The sequence below is a fragment of the Galdieria sulphuraria genome, assembly GCF_000341285.1.
Source record: "Galdieria sulphuraria unplaced genomic scaffold scaf_13, whole genome shotgun sequence".
Taxonomy (NCBI): Eukaryota; Rhodophyta; class Bangiophyceae; order Galdieriales; family Galdieriaceae; genus Galdieria; species Galdieria sulphuraria.
The window spans coordinates 112,502-132,813 of NW_005178462.1; the positions used below are offsets into that span (position 1 = coordinate 112,502).

At 38.7% G+C, this 20,312-nt stretch overlaps 14 protein-coding genes across 14 annotated transcripts; 7 read left to right on the top strand and 7 right to left on the bottom strand.

The window, feature by feature from the left end:
• Window positions 1-4: 4 nt before the first annotated feature.
• Gasu_19830 (tRNA pseudouridine synthase A) lies at window positions 5-2,189 on the bottom strand. Its single transcript, XM_005707207.1, has 3 exons — window positions 870-2,189; window positions 659-822; window positions 5-601 (listed from the first exon to the last, which is right to left on the bottom strand). The coding sequence occupies exons 1-3, from the start codon at window positions 2,104-2,106 to the stop codon at window positions 77-79; spliced, it is 1,926 nt and encodes a 641-aa protein (XP_005707264.1). The 5' UTR covers window positions 2,107-2,189; the 3' UTR covers window positions 5-76.
• A 230-nt stretch (window positions 2,190-2,419) lies between these two features.
• Gasu_19840 (elongation factor EF-1 alpha subunit) lies at window positions 2,420-4,140 on the top strand. Its single transcript, XM_005707208.1, has one exon. It carries the CDS (start codon window positions 2,615-2,617, stop codon window positions 3,971-3,973), a length of 1,359 nt encoding a protein of 452 aa, XP_005707265.1. The 5' UTR covers window positions 2,420-2,614; the 3' UTR covers window positions 3,974-4,140.
• A 4-nt stretch (window positions 4,141-4,144) lies between these two features.
• Gasu_19850 (uncharacterized protein) lies at window positions 4,145-4,759 on the bottom strand. Its single transcript, XM_005707209.1, has 4 exons — window positions 4,613-4,759; window positions 4,464-4,560; window positions 4,308-4,407; window positions 4,145-4,256 (listed from the first exon to the last, which is right to left on the bottom strand). The coding sequence occupies exons 1-4, from the start codon at window positions 4,664-4,666 to the stop codon at window positions 4,178-4,180; spliced, it is 330 nt and encodes a 109-aa protein (XP_005707266.1). The 5' UTR covers window positions 4,667-4,759; the 3' UTR covers window positions 4,145-4,177.
• A 10-nt stretch (window positions 4,760-4,769) lies between these two features.
• Gasu_19860 (RNA methyltransferase, TrmH family) lies at window positions 4,770-5,853 on the top strand. Its single transcript, XM_005707210.1, has one exon. The coding sequence runs from the start codon at window positions 4,776-4,778 to the stop codon at window positions 5,823-5,825; it is 1,050 nt and encodes a 349-aa protein (XP_005707267.1). The 5' UTR covers window positions 4,770-4,775; the 3' UTR covers window positions 5,826-5,853.
• A 1-nt stretch (window position 5,854) lies between these two features.
• Window positions 5,855-6,459, bottom strand: Gasu_19870 (uncharacterized protein). The gene is made up of 3 exons (XM_005707211.1): window positions 6,282-6,459; window positions 6,131-6,230; window positions 5,855-6,076 (listed from the first exon to the last, which is right to left on the bottom strand). Exons 1-3 carry the CDS (start codon window positions 6,408-6,410, stop codon window positions 5,892-5,894), a joined length of 414 nt encoding a protein of 137 aa, XP_005707268.1. The 5' UTR covers window positions 6,411-6,459; the 3' UTR covers window positions 5,855-5,891.
• Window positions 6,460-6,470: 11 nt separating this feature from the next.
• On the bottom strand, window positions 6,471-9,699 carry Gasu_19890 (DNA excision repair protein ERCC-3). Its single transcript, XM_005707213.1, has 2 exons — window positions 8,138-9,699; window positions 6,471-8,085 (listed from the first exon to the last, which is right to left on the bottom strand). The coding sequence occupies exons 1-2, from the start codon at window positions 9,631-9,633 to the stop codon at window positions 7,158-7,160; spliced, it is 2,424 nt and encodes an 807-aa protein (XP_005707270.1). The 5' UTR covers window positions 9,634-9,699; the 3' UTR covers window positions 6,471-7,157.
• Window positions 6,730-7,128, top strand: Gasu_19880 (uncharacterized protein). Its single transcript, XM_005707212.1, has 2 exons — window positions 6,730-6,813; window positions 6,862-7,128. The coding sequence occupies exons 1-2, from the start codon at window positions 6,760-6,762 to the stop codon at window positions 7,093-7,095; spliced, it is 288 nt and encodes a 95-aa protein (XP_005707269.1). The 5' UTR covers window positions 6,730-6,759; the 3' UTR covers window positions 7,096-7,128.
• Window positions 9,700-9,743: 44 nt separating the features above from the next.
• Window positions 9,744-11,199, bottom strand: Gasu_19900 (uncharacterized protein). The gene has a single exon (XM_005707214.1). The coding sequence runs from the start codon at window positions 11,191-11,193 to the stop codon at window positions 9,976-9,978; it is 1,218 nt and encodes a 405-aa protein (XP_005707271.1). The 5' UTR covers window positions 11,194-11,199; the 3' UTR covers window positions 9,744-9,975.
• Window positions 11,200-11,206: 7 nt separating this feature from the next.
• Gasu_19910 (uncharacterized protein) lies at window positions 11,207-12,659 on the bottom strand. Its single transcript, XM_005707215.1, has one exon. The coding sequence runs from the start codon at window positions 12,642-12,644 to the stop codon at window positions 11,367-11,369; it is 1,278 nt and encodes a 425-aa protein (XP_005707272.1). The 5' UTR covers window positions 12,645-12,659; the 3' UTR covers window positions 11,207-11,366.
• A 150-nt stretch (window positions 12,660-12,809) lies between these two features.
• On the top strand, window positions 12,810-14,640 carry Gasu_19920 (AFG1-like ATPase). The gene is made up of 3 exons (XM_005707216.1): window positions 12,810-13,930; window positions 13,986-14,121; window positions 14,171-14,640. The coding sequence occupies exons 1-3, from the start codon at window positions 12,851-12,853 to the stop codon at window positions 14,386-14,388; spliced, it is 1,434 nt and encodes a 477-aa protein (XP_005707273.1). The 5' UTR covers window positions 12,810-12,850; the 3' UTR covers window positions 14,389-14,640.
• Window positions 14,641-14,654: 14 nt separating this feature from the next.
• Window positions 14,655-15,439, bottom strand: Gasu_19930 (uncharacterized protein). The gene is made up of 3 exons (XM_005707217.1): window positions 15,213-15,439; window positions 15,000-15,157; window positions 14,655-14,945 (listed from the first exon to the last, which is right to left on the bottom strand). The coding sequence occupies exons 1-3, from the start codon at window positions 15,424-15,426 to the stop codon at window positions 14,805-14,807; spliced, it is 513 nt and encodes a 170-aa protein (XP_005707274.1). The 5' UTR covers window positions 15,427-15,439; the 3' UTR covers window positions 14,655-14,804.
• Window positions 15,440-15,449: 10 nt separating this feature from the next.
• Window positions 15,450-17,363, top strand: Gasu_19940 (G-protein coupled receptor activity). Its single transcript, XM_005707218.1, has 5 exons — window positions 15,450-15,625; window positions 15,678-15,888; window positions 15,947-16,224; window positions 16,275-16,484; window positions 16,529-17,363. Exons 1-5 carry the CDS (start codon window positions 15,456-15,458, stop codon window positions 16,674-16,676), a joined length of 1,017 nt encoding a protein of 338 aa, XP_005707275.1. The 5' UTR covers window positions 15,450-15,455; the 3' UTR covers window positions 16,677-17,363.
• Window positions 17,364-17,749: 386 nt separating this feature from the next.
• Gasu_19950 (uncharacterized protein) lies at window positions 17,750-19,303 on the top strand. Its single transcript, XM_005707219.1, has 3 exons — window positions 17,750-18,218; window positions 18,270-19,059; window positions 19,104-19,303. The coding sequence occupies exons 1-3, from the start codon at window positions 17,805-17,807 to the stop codon at window positions 19,274-19,276; spliced, it is 1,377 nt and encodes a 458-aa protein (XP_005707276.1). The 5' UTR covers window positions 17,750-17,804; the 3' UTR covers window positions 19,277-19,303.
• Window positions 19,304-19,319: 16 nt separating this feature from the next.
• Gasu_19960 (mitochondrial carrier, adenine nucleotidetranslocator) lies at window positions 19,320-20,310 on the top strand. The gene is made up of 2 exons (XM_005707220.1): window positions 19,320-19,508; window positions 19,553-20,310. Exons 1-2 carry the CDS (start codon window positions 19,343-19,345, stop codon window positions 20,284-20,286), a joined length of 900 nt encoding a protein of 299 aa, XP_005707277.1. The 5' UTR covers window positions 19,320-19,342; the 3' UTR covers window positions 20,287-20,310.
• Window positions 20,311-20,312: the final 2 nt, after the last annotated feature.

The window sequence follows — 20,312 nt, forward strand, 5'->3', positions numbered from 1 at the left end:
GGGAGCTGTCCTGTCTGTCGTAGCCAAAATGGAACTAATTCTTTTCTAAATAAAGCTTTGCTTCGTTCATGAAAGCTTAGAGGTATTGCTTCTGTTTCAAATATTGTATGCACTCTTGTGTGGATGGATCCTGGGAAATCATTCCACACCTTCTCGCGTCAACCAAAGCCTGACGTATACGACAAAGTTCAGGGCCTGGTAACATTCGAAGTTCAACTGCCAACTGAGTAAACAACTTTGGAGGAAGTGGTCTTTCGGTTCGACGATTGAAAGTCTTCTTTGCAAAAGCATCTTGAGAAGTGGAGCTAGCCTGGTTACGCTCCGTAACATTTTGTACTTTGCGTTGTCTGCGTTTCTCGTCCCATTCATGAAACTTTGTGATAAGGCGTTGAAGGTTTCCATTTCCACCATAATCATATAAACCTTCCACAAAGAAACGTTCAAATGGACGTTTCTGTTCTAAAAGTTCCGCTACTCTTGGCAGAAGTATTTTGTATTTATAATGTTTCATTGCTTCTTGAGTAACTGGACTTGGAATGAGTTCATATCTTTCTCTTTTCGAGTTCCAAAAGTCACACAAAACGAGCATCAATGGCTCACTCTTTAAGATAAATGTCAAAAAACACAGGCTTGAGAAATAATAGCAGCAACAACTTACCGGTGCCAAAGATATTGGAACCTGAAACGGTCCATAAAGAGCAACCTTTAAGGCTTCCATAGAAAGTCTACCGTACATTACAGAAAGCGCTCCTCCAATCATTTTTCTTATTTGGTGTAGAATAAAGCTTTGACCGGCGAATCTTAACAAAACATAGTTTCGACCTAAAAACATACAATATAAGAATAAAAAAATCAACTTCTTTCTATACCTTGTATTTCCAAGGGACCTTCAATATCTGCGATGTAAACAGAACGAATGTACTCTTGTCTCTTTAAACGATGAGAAGAATGTTCAGGCCATTGACGGATGACTTTGCAAAGGTAATCACTAAACTGCATTTCTTGGTTATCTTCTATGTCTATCTCATCATTCTCTTCATATTTTTTCATACTTTGCTCCTTATTATTCGCATCTTCGATATTTCTCTCCTCAATGTCTGCCTCGGTGGAAGAAACTTGTTCACTCCTAACTGTTGTGAACTCCTCACCTGGGTCAGAACCTTCCAAACGAGCATTTGCCTTCTTATGTGCTGCTCTCAAACCAGATGAAAAATTATGAAACCGATGAGTACCTTTAAACAAAGACAATATCTCTTCCAATCGGCAAATAGCTTGTTCAATATTTTCTGACGCTCCAGGTATTGCTTCTAGTGGCATTAAATACTCATATGCCCTAAAATTACAACGAGAACGTGCATCAAAATGTTTAGTAACTGGCTGGACTCCAAGAATTCTGATCGAGTCCGGAAGGTTTCTATTCAGCTGTTCTAAAACGTCTTTCTTCAAGGAGCCAAGACTACTGAAAGCAAGCTCGTCAGAATTATTTTTCGTTCTAGTATTCTGCTTTGTCTTTTCAAAGTTACTATCTAATTCGAACCACTGTTCTTTCAACAATGCTTTCAAAGCTATCACATTCCCGCAAGCGTGTACTCCTTTGTCAGTTCGACTTGCTCTAGACCAACTAATTTTTTGAACTCTACGAAAGTTTTGTTCACCAATCCAACCACAAGAATAAAGTGCTCGTTCTATCTCTTCTTCGATTGTCTTAATACCTTCTTGTCTATTCACTTGCAAACCATAATAGTCGGTTCCAACATAACCAATATACAAACAAATCATACGCTTCACTCTTCCTTCTTCAGCCGAAAGGTTCTGTGAGTTTTTCTCCATATTGGTTCCACTATTTTTGCAATCTGTGACGCCTTTCGTATTCGACCAACTATCCTTACCACTCGTATAGCAGCTCCTATAGCTAAGTAACGCCGGTGTAACTTTCCAAAGCTCAAACTGTCTGCGTGCTCTATTTTTATTCCATACAAATTGCCCGGATAAAATCTTCAGAATATGTGTACTACCACAATAATATCTTTTATAGCCGTGCACAAGAAGTAGTGGCCCTTTTCCACACGTTGTGGCAAAACCACTAGTAATCTGCATGCCTTGCATTTAGAGTCGTATCTTCGATGGCCAATTCATACAAGTTAGAAAACAAGAGTTTGTCTACCAATTGTAACACAACAATGAAGTTTCTCATCAACTAGTTATGATTATCTTTAAGAAAATATATGTAAGTTAAAAAACATTTTGTAGGCCAGGCTAGGGTACTGGCTTGAAAGTTTCCATTATGCAGCATTAACTTTGTGCAATGGAATTATACTTGTAAGTTTATTACGATAAATATTGGATTGCATTTCTATATACGGCTGAATAGTGTGGATAACGAAAAACAGTTTCCCGAAAAGATCGCTTTCTCCAATATTGATTATGGGGGTGCGTCTTGACTGCCATTGATTTAGATTTCGCCGTCGTCGATATACTCATTTATTTTTGTTTGAATTTGTTCGGCGTGTTGGTCGTCGTCCTCATTTGGTGAAAGTTTTGTTGTATAATATCACCTAGGTAAGAGTGTTTCCTTATTTGGACGAGAATTGTTGACAAAAATTCTGCAGTAAATATGGGAAAAGAGAAACAACACGTTTCCATTGTCGTAATTGGTCACGTCGACTCTGGAAAGTCCACGACGACTGGACATCTCATCTACAAGTGTGGAGGTATTGATAAGAGAGCCATTGAGAAGTTCGAAAAGGAAGCGGCGGAAATGGGCAAAGGGTCTTTCAAGTATGCGTGGGTTTTGGACAAACTTAAGGCTGAGAGAGAGCGAGGAATTACTATTGACATTGCTCTCTGGAAGTTCGAGACCGAAAAATATTTCTTTACCATTATTGACGCCCCTGGACATCGTGACTTTATTAAGAATATGATTACTGGTACCTCTCAAGCTGACTTGGGTATTTTGGTGGTTGCTTCTCCTCCTGGTGAATTTGAAGCCGGAATTTCTCAAAACGGTCAGACAAGAGAACACGCACTCTTGGCATATACTTTGGGGGTACGCCAATTAATTGTTGCCGTTAACAAAATGGACGACAAAAACGTCAATTGGTCGAAGGATCGTTATGACGAAATTTCCAAGGAAATGGACTTGTACTTGAAGAAAGTCGGATACAATCCTGCCAAGGTTCCGAAGATCCCAGTGTCTGGTTGGACTGGAGACAATCTGTTTGAGAAAGTGTCCGCAGATCATCCTCTCGGAAAGTGGTACAAGGGACCTTGTCTCTTGGAGGCTCTGGATATGATTGAGCCACCTACTCGTCCAGTAGATAAGCCTCTACGTCTCCCTCTTCAGGATGTTTATAAGATTGGAGGTATTGGAACTGTACCAGTTGGACGTGTAGAAACTGGTGTTCTTAAACCAGGCATGGTGGTTACGTTTGCTCCTGTTGGTTTAACCACCGAAGTGAAGTCTGTTGAAATGCATCACGAATCTATTCCAGAAGCTCAACCTGGTGACAACGTCGGCTTTAACGTGAAGAATGTATCTGTGAAAGAGTTGAAACGTGGTTACGTTGCTGGTGACAGTAAGAATGACCCACCAAAAGGTTGCGAGTATTTCCGTGCGCAAGTTATTATTCTTAATCATCCTGGAGAGATTCATGCTGGATATACCCCTGTACTTGATTGCCACACAAGCCATATCGCATGTCGTTTTGCAGAGCTAGAGAAAAAAATGGATCGTCGCTCAGGAAAGACAGTTGAAGAGAATCCGAAAGCAATCAAGTCGGGAGATGCGGCTATGGTGAAGATGATTCCTTCCAAGCCCATGTGTGTGGAAACTTTCACAGACTATCCACCTTTGGGTCGTTTTGCTGTGAGAGATATGAGACAAACTGTGGCTGTTGGTGTTATTAAGGAGGTGGAGAAGAAAGAAGTTGAAGGAAAGACTACGAAGGCTGCCGCAAAGGCACAGAAGAAGTAAATTCGTGGAATATTTCATAAAATTTATGTCTTTTGCTTTCCACATATGAAGTTTTTAGTAACTTGTTTGTTGAGTGTTTTGTCCAATTAAAGAGGAGACAGGTTCGTATGGAAAGCATTCCATGTTGTCATCAATAAAGTTTTGAGTTTGTGGATTTGTCAAGAAGCATCTTAACAGGAACTATAACCTCTCGTTTATTCAATACTATTTGCTGTTTGCGGAAAATACAAACTCCTCCCAAAACTTCTCAAAGCGCTTAGAACCTACTTGTACGTATTCCAAACTAGTGAATCGTTCAAACTGGAATTCACCGAGAATTATAAACTTCACAAACCTCGCAACATCTCCATTGGGTCTAACTAGTCTAGTATCCATGGGAAAATCATCTCTGCGGCCAAAATTCTTGTCTTTCAGGTACCAAAGAGGCCCGGAAGCTATCCAATAGTTAGATTTACAGAAACATGCAAGAAAAATAAATATATATCCCTACTTCCCCTAGAAGATGTGTTATCTATCAACGAATGAAACTGGAAAGGTCTTCCTTTGTAGGAGTCATCACTAAAACCCCATTCCATGATTTCCAAGAGCTGCACAAAACCCAAGTTTTTTCACCACAAGGCAAGAGGATTGTAAACTTACTTTGGCTTGTGCTGCTTCTCGGCGAAATGCGAACGAGTTACTTAGATTGAACATATTATTCTCACTAGCCTTTGGAGCCTTTCTAGGAATACGCTTCCAAAACAATAGAGCAATCAATCTCGAACTTTTCGCTCCGTGGATTTTACCCAACGGTACTTATTCGATGTGCTTATTATGTAATTGCAACAAACTGTCGTTTCTCAATGCGACGAACCGAATATTCCTTGAAAGACTTAAGTTTTCAAACCTAGCAAAGAAGGCAAGGACTCCTTCAGTGCCTTGTAGACGATGGCATGCAAAGACAAACAGTGCACCGAGAGCTGGAAAAGGTGCTATTTGGGAACACAAAGACAAAAGTCCAATCTTATCAGAAACAGACTCTACACTTAGTTCACTGCAAAAAGCAATGAAAAGTGGCGATGACTTCATTTATGGTGTCACTCCTGTTTATGCAGCACTCACAGTCAAAACGAGAAATCCTATCAGATGTCTGTACTTGCAAGAAAATGCGGACTTTTCAAAACGAAAAGATGCTGCCTTGCTGCAAAAGATTGTGCAACTGGCAGAAGAAGCTAATATACCCTCAAAGACGCTAAACAAAGGAGACTTGAATAACTTGTCTGGACAAAGACCGCATCAAGGCATCATTTTACAAGCTGCACCACTACAACTGGAATATATTGAGCAACTACCGTCAACTGGATTGTCTCCAGATGAAGCAGCACCAATCTGGTTGGCACTTGACGAGGTTATGGACCCTCAGAACTTGGGTTCTCTTCTAAGAACCGCTTGCTTCTTGGGAATAACTGGAGTAGCTATCTGCGACAAGAACTCTGCACCTCTAACTGGCACAGTTTCGAAGGCATCCGCTGGGGCTATGGAACTTATGACCATTCACGCTGTTCGCAATATGAGCAGGTTTTTACAAAACTCTCAACGACAAGGTTGGTATATTTTAGGGGCGTCTATGGAAAAAGAAACAGTGAATATCGAAAATATACATCCTTCTGTTCCGGTTGTACTCGTTCTTGGAAGTGAAGGCTTCGGTTTGCGAACAAACGTGCAAAATGTATGTAACGGCTTTGTTGCTATTCAACAAAGAATTTCGACTAGTTGCAACAATAACGTCGCTTTGAGTCTTATCGATTCTCTCAACGTAGGTGTTGCTGGAGGAATACTGATGGAACAGTTGCGAGCTTCAAGAGATAATTAGGAAAACTGATAAAGCCTTTTTCCACTTGAATTTGTAGTGCAACTGTTACGACAGACTTTCTACTTATTATTCCTTCTTTGCTTCTTGGTTGGGATAAGATGAATACCCTTCTTTGTTGTTCGCCTCTGTCTCAGGAGCTATATTCTTTTTCCTTAGCTGCACCTTTTCAAACTTGATGGTCTCTTCCGTATATCCTATAAAACCCCAAGAAGATGGTTTACCTTTTTCTGCTTCCTGTTCAATACTTTCGTCTACAACACTTGCAATCAAACCAAACGAAGAAGGTTATGTTTCCAGTGTCTTACCTTGATCTCCAAACAATAAAATAGTGCCTAATGGCTTATCGAAAGTACCTTGAAATACTTCATTTCCAATTTGCAAGAACGGTCTTCCTTCCTCCAACCCCTAAAAGCACAGAAACAGGTTAAGTGCTTTTCTTTAAACGCTGCAACTTACAATAAGTCGGAAATCAGTAGCATTTGACGACAGACATTTTGTCGTTTGGGGAAGTTTCAACAGAACATACTCTTCTAGAATACTTTCTTCTGTGGTATTGTCTTCTTTGCTTTCAGTGGGAAGAACCATGGCATGTGAACCCCTATAAAGATTGACCAATCTTTATTTCATATATAAAGAAAAACAGATGATAGATGAAAGGTTTTTATTTATGACGACGACCATATCTACTTCAAGGTCCTCAATTCTCGATAAGACTTTCTGAAGACCAAAAAGATATATATTCGGACTTGCAGTGAGAACGACTGCATCTTTACACTTTGGATGCTTGAATGTTGCAATTTTTAGGGAAGGGTCGAACAATGGATCTGCATTGAATGGGCATTGCCGTGACATGCAAAGATGCAGCTGAACTTTAAATAGTGAGGCAAACAATGTGAGATACGCATTTTCGTGTGAAGAACATTTGAACTATCAAATGGGAGCTCTTGGTTTCTTTCAAAGAACTCTCTCATCAGGAAGAAACAAGGAAGTACGTTTTGAATGATTAAGAGATAATAAGTGTACTTAAGAGGCCTAGGTATATCCATTGCTTGCATGCGTCTCTTTGTCTTTAGTTATGGCAACTTTCCTGTCTGTTGATCAACTGCTGCATAATCCATCCGTAGTGTGGAAAAAATCTGAGAGGGAAGCTTTTGCTCGTAATGAACTGGAGAAGAAGGAGAGATGGTCTCTTCTGTTCCTGCGAAAGTTTCGCGAACATCCTGTAACTATCTTTGATCCCTTAGCTTTTCATAAGGAGAACAAGTCATAAAAATGATATGTAAATAAATGTTCATCTTGATTTCAAAGAAAGTAATATTTATCCCGATGAAATCATTTCTTTGATAATCTCTTCCTAAACAGAGGATGATGGATTACTTTTCGTTCAAATATAGAAGAAACATTTTTCGTCTGCGCAGTATCATACTCCCGATAGACTAAACCATCTGCTCCACTTAATTTTCTAAGTGACCGATTCGTTCTTTTCGTCAACTGCCGTCCATCCTTTGAAAGAATTCTGGCAACATCTCCACTCGGATCTGAATCTTCAACAAACTCTTCTTCCGTTTCTTTTTCATCAGCAGCCAACACAGCCGCTAATAGACTCAACTGCTCCTCCTTCCGATAATACGCCAAATGATGTCTTTCTTCTTGCATCCCTTCCAAATGAGTAATAACTTGAAAGCTATAGCCTTGCTCAATTAAAAATTGTTGTCTCTTGGATGAATAATACATTTCTTGAGTGTCCGTGCTCACTAGTGAATAAAAATAAGCATTGAAATGCTGGCCGCTTCGAGGCTTCGGCCTTAAAATTCTACCTAGCCGCTGTGCTTCTTGTCTTCGAGATCCATAATGTGAAGATATCTGAATAATGACATTGGCTTCGGGCAAATCTATACTCGTGTCTCCTACTTTAGAAATAAATATAGTTCCCAATGCGGGATTATTTTGAAACTGGTAAAATATTCTCATTCTTTCGGCTTGGGAAGTCGGACCATAAATAAAAGGGCGAGCCAGTCTTCGGGCATACGTTCTCAAAGCAAAAATATTATCCGAAAATACGATAATCTTGTCTCCTCTATTTTCATGGAATCGAATTAAAAAGTCGGTGGTCTGAAACTTGTTTGGATTCATCGTATACAACAGCTTTCTTTTGGCAGAATTCTGAATGAGATATTCTCTATAGAATTCAGCAGTCATTGGACACCATACTTCAGCACATTGCACAGTTGCCAAATAGCCGTTTTGCTGTAAATCAAGCCTAGAAAAGAATGTAAACACAAAAAAGAGGTAAAACGAATAAAGTAACCAACCAATTTGCTTCATACAACTTTGGACCAATTAAAAAATTAACATCTTCAATCTTTTCATCTTCTCTGACCAACGTTGCGGTCAAACCTAATTTGCAATGTGCTTTGATAACTCCCAAAACTTTTCGAAACATATTTGCTGGAACGACATGAACTTCATCCAGCAAAATAAGACCCCATTCTCTACTACGCATCTCTTCCAAGATTTCTTGCGACTCTCTTGAACGTTTGCCTCCAAAAGCCACCATGGTATAAGTAGTTATTGTGACACTGCCCAACCAGCCACTATCCTTTTTAACCTTTATATCGGCAGTAAAACGAGAAATGTTTTTGTCATCGATAGTGCTCCATAACAAAAATTGATGTCGCCACTGTTCCACAGAAACTGCAGAGGTACAAAGAACTAATGTCGGTTTCTTTATGGTACAAGCAGCAACAACTCCCACCAACGTCTTCCCTGCACCACAAGGTAACACAATGACTCCTGATCTTGCCAAACCATTTCCAAACATTTTCGAAAGCGACTTTTCTTGATAAGGACGCACCTGGGTTGTTGCTTTCAGATCCATCTCTATATTCGGATTTCTAATATCGTTACGAAAGTCATATTCTTCCAACAGAGGATAATCTAATTCAATACATCGACGTTTCACGTGCTCAACTTTTTCCGCAATTATTTCTATTCCAAGTACCTCTGAAGAACCTTTCAAGCCCCTTTGTTCAGAATACGGCTCATCGAGATCATCTTCTTCCAAGGCTCTTTCAATATTGTGTACCAAATCGTCATCTTTTAGCAATGAACCATTTTTTACTTCCGTTAAAGCAAGATTCTTCTGTTCCAACAACCCCATTGTTGTTCGCGCACAACATTCAGCCAGCAAAGGATCCTTCAGTAGCGTATCTAACACTGTTGAAAAGCGACTTTGAATATAATAAATATTTCGATGTAAAACAAGTTTTGCCTTTCCATATGTCTTTGTGCTCGAGGTTATCAATTCCACAATTTCTTTAGGTAAGGTTGTCTTGCATAGACGTTCCAGAACTCTGATAATAGTTTCGGTTTCGAGGCCTACAGAAACTGCTGCGTAAAGAGAGTATGGCGTTATCATATATTCGTGAATAAACTCTGGTCTACTTGCAGGTTCAGAAACTGCAACCAAAAAGTCATAAGCTTGCTTGTAAAGCGGAGAAAAAGTCTCTAGAAATATCTTTCCTGAAGGACAAACCCACAAAGGTCGTCTTTCGTGGTCAACCTTTAGTTTTAACTGTGAAAAATCTGCCAGGTTTGGAATACCAGTCTGCTCTGTAGACGCCACTTTGTTGTTTGGTTCTTCTCTTTCGGCAAAGGAATACAGAGCTTGTTTCGGCAATGGCATGGAAACTGTGTCATCTTCATCTTGGTCCCTCTCATCCTCGGTTAGTTGAGACTTTGTTTCCAAGTCTTTCAACGCTGCCTGTCTACCGCGTTTTCTAACCTTGCGTTGTATTTCCACATTCATTCAAAGCTTCACAAGCTAGTTGTACAGAAACCAATTGCGATTCATTTTGGACAAGTGGCACAACAACAATATGAATATAGCTACATGACTAAACATATATGGAGAAGAGAACGCTAAAGAAATCATTTCTTTGAAATATTTCATCAACCAATTTATATAGTATTGAAACAACACTATCTTTTCAATGGTCATTGGACACAACAATAAACGCTATCTGTAGTAGAGAAACCTAAAAATATCCATACAATAGAGATATTCACATCAGAAAACAAACGACAATAATTCATCTAACTCGCACAGAAATAATTAGAGCTATTCTCATATCACTAAAGTACCAAGATATCAGAAAAGTTTAGTTATTTCAAAACCAACCTCAATAGCAATCAGAAGAACGATAAATTGTTCAACGCGATGAGAGCTCGTTGCAGTTAGTTCAGTATTCAAAATATCCAATGCATCCTTGATTATCTCCATTCTATTATTCAATAGGCGAGTCCTTTTATGAAAATCAACCGTGTTGAAACATTGAGAACGAAGAATTTCTAAATCAGGAAACTGCCAAAAAAGATCGGGTGCATCGAGCAGATCGGACAACAGATTCACTCGATATCTAGCAGCTAAAAGTTCGCCTATTCTCTTCTTTATATCCTTCCTGGACATTCGTATACTTCCAGTCTGTGCAAGCTCCAATGGAAGTTGCCAGGTATTATTTACTAAAGTGTCAATCTCCTCCTCGTATAATAAGAGTTTTACAGACTGTGCCAAACAATATGATATTGCCATCAACTCGAGCTTATCATCAATATCCATCAAATGAATTTCATCATTTTCTACTTTTGTTTTAGAAGAACCAGTATAATAGTCAAACTCATGATCAAAGTCATGAAGACTGAAAAACGGTGCTTTGGATGTAGAAGCTTTACTAGATAGCGTCATCGCAGTTGCCAACGAAAATCTCAAAGTTTCCAGTAACCTATTGAATATTTCGCTCCTTTTATAAAAAGGAACACCCCAAAAGACGAGAGCACCGCTTTCGAAGACAAACAGATGGCCTATTGTAGTGGGAGAGGATTTGCTTGTTTCAGATTGAATAACTATAGTCTCTGCTCGATCAGCAGAAGTAGGTTGTACCGACACAGTCGCATGAACGACGTCATTGGCATACGGTATCTGTTCAGAGTCTAAAGTGCACTGAGGAAAATTGGAAAGTTCTCGACTGATCACCTGTAAGTCTACATTACTAGGCAGACAATATGCTGCGCAGATTCCGATTCCATCATCTTCCAGTACTCTAACAACTTTTCTTGGTTTCTTACGAGCTCTTGCAGCAGCCTGTTTGAGAGCTGGGTTATTACCACTCGATTGAGAACCATCTATCTTTTTCCTATTGATTTGCAATCTACTTGTATTTTGCACAGAAGTTGTATCTGAAGAGAAAAAACCTTGAAAACTATTCATAGCAGATATTCGTCTCCAACGATATGCCTTGACAAATAGTGAATAACTATGTCTTCCTTTATAAAAAGAATACTGGAAAGTTTGAAGCAACGGAAAGAACATCGACTTGGACATGGACAAGAAAAATAGATTTATGGGGTTCTCATTATGGAATGCTTTCATTTTTATGATACGCGATACTCATCAAATGAATGGAGCTTTTTTTGTTGCAATTCATCAACAACAAATGGTTCAAGTTAATTCATGTTGCAAATTAAAGATATTATAATAACATTTTATCTGTTTTTCCCATATGCAACTCGTCCCTTTCCCCTTGCCTTCCTTTTACGACCCCGAACATGATAATATGTATGCGATCTCCTTTCCTCTGGTGCACCTTCTGATGCAATTTTATATTTGCTACCTTCACAAGAATTTACAGTAGTTCCTTTATGGGGAGTAGCACTAATTTCAGCCAAGTCTTCCTTCATCTCATCAGAATCGAGAACAACTCGAAGTTGGTTCTTTTCTTCATTAGACCGTTTGGTTGCTCTTACCAATCTATTCCAACGACCAGATACTCCTAGCTGAGATAAATGGGCATCTTGATCTGTAACACAATTTTGTAAACTCGGAAATAATGTTCCTTCCTTTTCCTGTCCATTTATAAGTTCCTTGCCGCCAACAACATTTCTATTATTATCACTGTTGAAAGGTTGAAGTGTGCTCCTCGTTCGATGGCCAACATCGTGTCTCCTAAGTCTTAAATAGGAATTGTTCTCATCTCGAACAATTTTATACTTTAGTTCTTCGATTCTTCTTCTTCTATCAGCATTTTCATATAAAAGTCGAGTAATCAGCAATCTTCTTCCAAGTTCGAACTCCTCTTCTGCCTGTTGACAGTCGTACTCATAGTTTATCTTTGCAACCTGAGCATGATATAGCTTGGCACGTTCTGCCTCATAAACTTTTGTCAAATATATCCTCTCTAAGTGCAAGACACGATGACGATATTCCTCCAATGAACCTGGAACATACTTGCTTTCAGTATTAGAAGAAGTGTTCTTAGTCTTGACAGCTGAGGCGGCTGTTTGTCTTGTAACTTTTTTACTAACATTTTCTGCAGTTATATTGTCTGAAGATTGATTTGTCTTATTCTCAATTTCCCCTTTTTCTTCTAGCGTATTACTCTTTTCTAGTGTTGTTTCCTTGGAATAGTCTACCTGTTCCGATTGTTGTTTATCTACAGTTTCTTCCGATTCCACAGTTTTTATATGCATATCTTTATCTTCCTTGGTACTTTCTTTCCCATTGGAAGGATCTCCTTCGGAGGCAAGATTGGTTTCTTGTTCCAGTTTTGCCACTTGGGGGTTCTCTCTCAACGGTAAAACACCTTCAGTTCGTATTTTACTAACGTCTTCCACAGCAAGAGTGTTCACCGACGAGCTTTCAATGATTGGACGTTCTTCTTTCTTTTCTGTCAAAGCTATGTTTGGTGCATCGTCTTGCGAGTTTGAAATATCCATTCTCCCCCAATCAGAAAACTCTTCATTCAAAAAGGAGTTTCTGAACATATAACGAATGTTTCGACTCTGGGTACAAAAGGAAGAATGTATTTGAAACAATAATAGAAAAAATGGATATCACTACAAGGACAAGTATGATGATTGTGCAAGTCGTTTTAAATGGACACTAGTGAGAATTGTAGAAAAGTGACTTTTCATTAAAATCTTTACGTGTTTTGGAGAAATTCATTTGTCCACGTCGTCTTTGAACGCAAATGTGGATTGCCAAAAGCACAAATATATCAACTAGTTTGAAAAACAACTTTGTTATAAGAAATATTTCGACTATTTCCGGTTTGTTTCAGCAGGTATCTGACGTATCTTCTACTTGGAAAGGAACAAGCGAAACAACTCCAAATATTTTCTCTATATCAGAACAAGTTGCAAAGAGTGAAGCAAAAACAGTAACAGAATTGTATCAAAGTTTGGCAGCTACCGGCACAATACAAGAAGACCCCGGACAACTACGGTCTGCGGCAGAATTTGACCGATTACTAAAACAAGTAGGTGACTTTGAAGAAAGAAATTTTCTTGTGAAGAAAACCAGAAAGGAATTTTTCGTAAATAGGATTGGCAGTTTCTTTCCTTTTCTGAAAAGCAAAACAAAAGTCACTTCTCCTAAAGGAATTTACATTTACGGAGGCGTTGGAAGTGGAAAAACTTTTCTTATGGATATGTTTTATCAATTGACTCCCGGAAAGTTCAAGTATAGAATGCATTTTCAGGATTTCATGATGAGTGTTCATAAGAGAATTCACCAATTTAGAGTACATTCTCAAAATCATGGCAGCGATCCAATTCCACCAGTTGCAGCCCAAGTAGCTTCGGAGTGCTGGCTATTATGTCTTGATGAATTTCAGGTGACAGACGTTGCGGATGCTCTCGTGCTTCGTCGTTTGGGTGAAGAACTATTTTCACGCGGACTCATTTTGGTGACTACTTCGAATCGTGCTCCAGAAGAACTTTACTGGAATGGAATTCAAAGAGAACTATTTTTGCCATTTATACCACTTTTGTATGACTATTGCCGGGTGCTTCACGCTTCCTCTCAAACGGATTATCGTATGCAGATGATTCTTCGTGACGTTTCAAATTCTCGCCAAAGGCATGGCATCGTATTTTACGTTTGTCAAGAAGAAGAAAAGAGAAAACGTCAAATGGATAAGATATTTCTTGCACTTTCTGGTGACTCCACGGAAAAACCAGTAACCTTGGATGTTTTTTCACGTAAGCTCGTTATCAAAAGGACTGGTAAAGGCATTGCAAGGTTTTCCTTTTCTGAGCTTTGTGATGAGGTAAGTATTTGCATACAGCTTTTTACATTTGCGTTCTTCTAACATTTACATTTAGGCCTTATCAGCAGCTGACTTTGTCGTTTTGGCCGAAACATTTCGCTCTGTCTTGATTGAGGATATTCCAGAAATCAAACTATTTACGGAAAGAAATAGAGCCCGCCGATTTATTAATTTGATAGATGCGCTTTATGGTAAGCAAGTATAAGATTGCCTATTGCATCATTTTCTTAATATAGATAGATCATTGTACCAAATTATTTTGTTCCTCTACCGTGGAATTGGATAACTTGTTTTCAAAGGAAGACTTGGATTTTTCCAAAGGACTAGAACCCGAAGAATTTTTTGCATCGGAGCGAACTTTATCGAGATTGAGTGAAATGCAAACGGAAGCTTATCTCAAAAAGCCACATATTGGGAGAAGACAAAATGAAGACTATTCTGTTCATTTATCAGATTGAAGCTTTTCATACTGAATTGGTTTTGGAAGATTTAATTTATTTGGAAACTTTTCGTCGTCTTATGTGGATGATAACACAAGAGTAAAAACTGCCAGTGAATAATATACAAATGAAAACAACCCTACGTATAGAAGTCAATTAAGGAACAAGCTATAATCATAGACAAGTGCTCTCGCTGAAACATGAACTTTGGAAAACAAACTCTTTCTTGGCAGCAATATCAGTGACTGAAATAAAATAATTGTATGACTACCCAGGGACACCTGTGTGCTTCTGAAAACCCATCAACTTTTATATGAAAAACTACACTTTATACTGCCGTTTCCAGGTTTCAAGTCGTCATATGATGAAGAACATTTTCTCCGTTATCTTTTCATCTTAACAAAACTTTGAAGCAAGATGAACAAATAAAGAACTCAGAGCCGCTGCGCTTGAAACTTGGCGCAATCCGTCAAGTCAACAGGTCCAAACCTTTTGGTAGCCTCTTGGAAAAACTCTGTAAAGCCTCCAACAAATTTGAAGCAGGTTGGCGCTTTTCTGTCCTCTGAAGGACAACCCTTATACGATCGTTTGAGAGTTGTATCAGACAGTCTTCAAAAATTTCTACATACTTCATACACTATAGGTGAGGTTCGATGTTCTTCTGCACCAGGAATATGTTTTTTCGTTTCTTCCAAGGCCTGAGGCCAGGATTCACGAGAACGCATGGTGACAAACACCTTTACCTCTCCCTGATGTTGCTCCTCAAGTTTCTGCGCTAAACATGCAGCTGTTGTACTTTAGTCGAATTCTCTTCACAATATTTCTGTCATCGAAACGCTTACCAGTTCGGAAAAAACCACAACCTTGAAAACCCTCGACATAAAAGCAAGTTCCCTTTCCGTTCTTGCAACTTGGGAGTGAGAAACTCAACAAGCGTGCAATTGACCACTTATTATCACTCATAAACCACAAACAGATAAACAAAACAACGACCACTACTGTATAAACAGAAGCCTTGGAAAACCCTCGACGTATAGGGGGTTTCCGCAAATTCATTACAATACTATTATTTGGAAGGAGTTTGAATGAGAAACTTAACAGAAAGTCAGCAGAGTGTAGTTCGTCACTTGAGCATCGCACTGGGTTCCTTGTCCATGGCGATATCCCTGTTTGTTATAGTCTTCCATCTTTTGCGTAGAAGAACTAGTGTTACTGGTGGTAAAAGAAGAATCGATGAACCAGTTCTATGGTTGAGGTTTGCAACGTTGTTTTCTCAACTTTTTGAAGGTTCTCAGCTGATAACTTAGTTTCGCTTGCTTCTTTGCTCCTCTTTTTAATATGCATCTCGGCTCTTTTGGAGACAGTTTTTGTAGTATAGAGGCTGCTGGAAATCAATTTTTCTACCTCTCGAGTTTCGTTTGGGTAACCTGTATTGCTCACCAACTTTACACGGTATTTGTTAGAAACAATTCAAGAGCAAGCAGAAAGCACTCTCTTATCTACCATGGTTTGGGTTGGGTATGTAGTTCACTCGTCCCTTCCATATTCTTTTGCGTCTAAATGGAGGACTCAATAGGGATTTCCTGCTGTTACAGTTATTATTCTGCTATTATCTGGGAAATTTGACAATTCAGCTTCGGAGAATAGCTATGAATGGTGCTGGATAACTGAGAATTCTTGGAAATTTGCGTTGTTTTATGTTCCACTATTCATCCTGCTAGCTATCAACGTAGTTGTTTACGTTGTCATCGTAATTATCGTTTACAAACGTTATCGTAGTATGCTAGGTCTTAGGAAATCTTTTTATCCTGCAGCTACAACTCGTTCAACATTTGCAAGGCAAACCATTTTTTGGTATGTTCACAAATGAGTTTTTCTTGACTTTGGTTCACGTCTATTTGAAGGGCCCTTCGAGTTAGTTTATATTTGATGGTTTTTATTGTCACCAGAATTGGAAGTCTGATTAATCGCTTTTATGAACTAACACATCAAGGATATTCGCCATTTGGTCTCATGGTGCTTCATGCAGTGACCCAGAGCTTACAAGGATTTCTATTTGGACTTATTTACATCTATCACGAAAGAGCTCTTGGAGAGGTTATTCTACTGGTTAGGTAAGTGTATTCTTGGAGGAATTTGAATCCATAATTTTATTTAGGCGAAAATGGAGTCACAGAAGTGATGGTCGGAACGATACTTTCATGACATTAGAAAAGAGAGGACTCGCCAATTTTTCAAGATTTGATGAATTAGAAGAGGAAGAGGAGGAGGACGCGGAGTCACAGAATTTCTCATTAGCAGGTTAATGACTACCTTGTTGTATCTGACGTTCTTGGTTGATTTGAGAGTTCGAGTCTAACTGTGCAAGTTTAAAATGTTGAGTCGGATGCGGGATTGTTAGGAAGACCTACGTATCTTCAGTTTGGCTTTGATAATAATTCGATACGATGAAACTGAAGCAAATTCAACGAGATAGCAATCCTATTTCAGTACATTCTTATTTTTCCAATCTTGTAGAATATTTGATTTTGGCGTGGTTTTCTTGGTTGACCACATGTTACTTTTGAGCGTTTGTAGCAATACCCTTGCTTTGGAAAGGATCAGTTGTAGACATGGAGCTCAAAGAGAAGTTGACAGCGTTGTCATGAGAGCTTGGGAATCTGTTCACTCTGCGTGATATGGTTTAGTGAAAAGTAAAGGCATTATGTTTGAAAGTGAAGTATTGTTGAATTATGTTGGAAGCCTTTGAACATTGTGCGAGAAAAACGTTTTAGCTCTAGTTGAAAGCGATTCACTGTCACTTTCAAAGTGCATTTTCCTTAATTTAGTTCAACACGAAAGAAGAAACATGAAGTTGTCAAATGGAAATGATTGTGTATTCATGACTGTTTCCTGTCCATTCTTTGAGACTTATCGATTATTCGAAAACTGGGACGCAAGAAAGTGTGATAAAGAAGGACTTTAGCTCCTAGAAGAAAGGAATTTACTAACAAGGACAAACAACAAGGAATATTACATGAAATTAGAAACCATAGATAGTTTTTATCGAGAAGAAGCTATTAAAAATGTGGCGCTTTCAAAAGTATCTTCCCTTTATATTTGTCTTACGGTCCCTGCAGAAGGACTGCAACTGCAACATTAATTGTGAACGAGTAGTTGAATAATTGAACCTAACAAAACTGCTAATATTTTAGTGCATAAAGCTGTACAGTGAATTGACAATTTTCTGACAAGCTTCCATTTCCAATACAGACAACAGTTTCGATGTTCGAAAGATAAACGATTCTATAATACTATTATACATATGGTTACCAGTTTAGAGTAAGCTTACTATCAGTTTCCTGCAAGGAGATAATTGTTGGATTGAGCCTTCTCTCTCATCAACAATTGAATCAGATTTTGAAACAGTTGAAAATTTTGGAGTCCAACTGCTCATGCTCAATTTCAGTTTCCTTCAAGTCATTGTATGTTCATATTCTTTCAAAAACGTTTGTTGTTTTGAGGGAAGGACTTATTTTCGACAATGTTCACGAAGTAGGCTTGAAAGAGCTCCAAGAAGACATTACTATCTCTTGTTGAAAGGAGACGCTCGTGGAACGGAAGACACAAAAGAGCACCCTGAAGAGGGAACCAGAGAAGTATATTTTGAAGAGAACTCTTCCTATAATAATAATAATAGCAAAGAAACACGAAAATCTTATCTTGACTTTGTTGCTAATTTTTGCGACGAAACGGAGATTGGCGCTATACTCGAATCTCTTTTTGAAAGGAAGGAATTTCAAGAGGCTTTTTCTGTTTTCAACTATGTGCATTCACACAAGTTAAACCTGCCAATTCGTATCATAAAGGTTGGTGTTCTTGTCGTTGTTATGAAGAAAGCGAATAAATTCTTTGTTCAGTCAGCAGTTGATGCTGCTATAAAGGAAAGGAATATTACTCTCCTTTATCAAATTCTTGGTTGGCTTAAAAGAACAGGACTTGCTCGAAAATTCGGATCACGTACTGTCATAATACCCAAGTTCACAAGAACTCAATCTGAGTACTCCTCTTTGAGTAAGATTAGTTTAAAGAATGTTAATATGATTGTACCACAGAATTTTTCGTCGATGAAAAGTGGAAGGTCTGCTTTTCCGTCAGGACCAGTTATGAGCGATACTTTATTTGGTTTATGCTTCTTAGGATTTTTAGGGGTTGGACTTTCCATGGAACTTATTAATCCTTTAATACTCCATCATGAAGACTGGGAACCGACTGTTTTTCTTCTTTTGATTTTCTTTGGATTAGCAGCAGATCGTTATATGGGAAGTGGAAAAGTATATCGTTCAGTTGAACGTGGCTTACGACGAATATTTACTGATGATGCTGTTCGTACAAGTCGATGTGAAGCAGCGTTTTTATTAAGTGGATATTTGTTGGGTATTCCCTATTTATTTTTTCAACCAAATGGAGAAGCTTTGATTCGTCATCATCGAACGTTGCTAGAGCTCGTTGTTAACACAGAAAACGATTCTTTAGAAAGCATGACGTCACTGAGTGTCAGAGAAAGTGAACTTCTATATAAATACTTAGTATGGATGTGTTCAGGTTTGGCAGCAGAATCAGCAATTGATGGACTGTTTTTTGAAATAAATCCCGACAAAATATGGCGTTTTGTAGACAAATTAGATGAGTCAATGTGGACACAATTCGGTAAGGAAGTTGTTTGAATATATTCAAATCTAAATGTGGTAAAGGCTGCAGAAAAGAAGACTGGAAGGATTGTAAAAGATTCCTGTTAGAACGTGCGTACAGCGATGCCGAGCAGATTCTCAATGCTTTTTGTAAAGAGCATTTGTTTTTGGCTGACAAAATGCTTTCCGGTGCTTCTGCTGGAGAGTGTATTGTTTCTTTGGAACGTGTGTTATAAGCGATAAATAAATGAAAGCCATTTGATGTTGCAAGCCTACCACATAATGTAACCATTTTCTGATTGATGTGTTCTGAACGGTTTTGGGACTTGTCCCTGACTGCTGTTGCTACAACCGTTTCAAAAACACTAGTCGCTCCAATAGATAGAGCAAAAATTCTGTTGCAGGTTCAACCTCTTACTCCTTTACCTTCATATGCTCGCTATCGAACAGGGATGGAAGCCCTCAAAAGTAGGTCGTTGAACTTTCCAACTTACACTGCTCAAGTTGGATAGGAATTCCAAGGGAACAAGGATTTTGGGCTTATTGGAGAGGAAATGGAGTAAATCTCCTAAGAAGTATACCAGGTTCTGGCTTCAAGTTATTCCTGTATGAATACTTTAAAAATCAAGTGTTTCTACCCAAGAACAGATCCTATGATGGATTTGACTTGATATTGCGGAAAGTAGGCTCCGGAGTTTTGGCTGGTACTAGTGCAGTACTTATCTTTTATCCTTTGGATCTCGTAAGGACGCGTTTTGCTGCGGATGTTTCTCGCCAAGGGATTTCCAGAGAATATGCATCAATACTGGACTGCACGAAACAGATTGCTCGCAAGGAAGGTTTTTTTGGACTGTATAGTGGAGTAGGCACTTCAGTATTCGGTATGATGCCTTACATTGCAACTGCATTTATCACATACGATCTCCTAAAGACATTTGTTCCAGAAGAGGATAAAATATGGATGCATGTTCATATATCAAAATTGTCTTTAAGTGCCTTGACCGGTGTGATTGCGCAATCGATTACTTATCCTTTTGATACGGTCAGACGTCGAATGCAAATGAATTCACGTTCTGGTTTGAAGAAATACAAATCCATTTTAGACTGCATACTTTCCATGTGGAGGAATGAAGGTTTTCGGAGTTTCTATCGTGGAACTATGATGAACATGTTGAAAACTATTCCGGGTATAAGCATCCAAATTTATGCTTATGACTTACTTAAGGACTATACACAACAAGACTGAAGGAAACGGGGTCGTTGATAAGTACG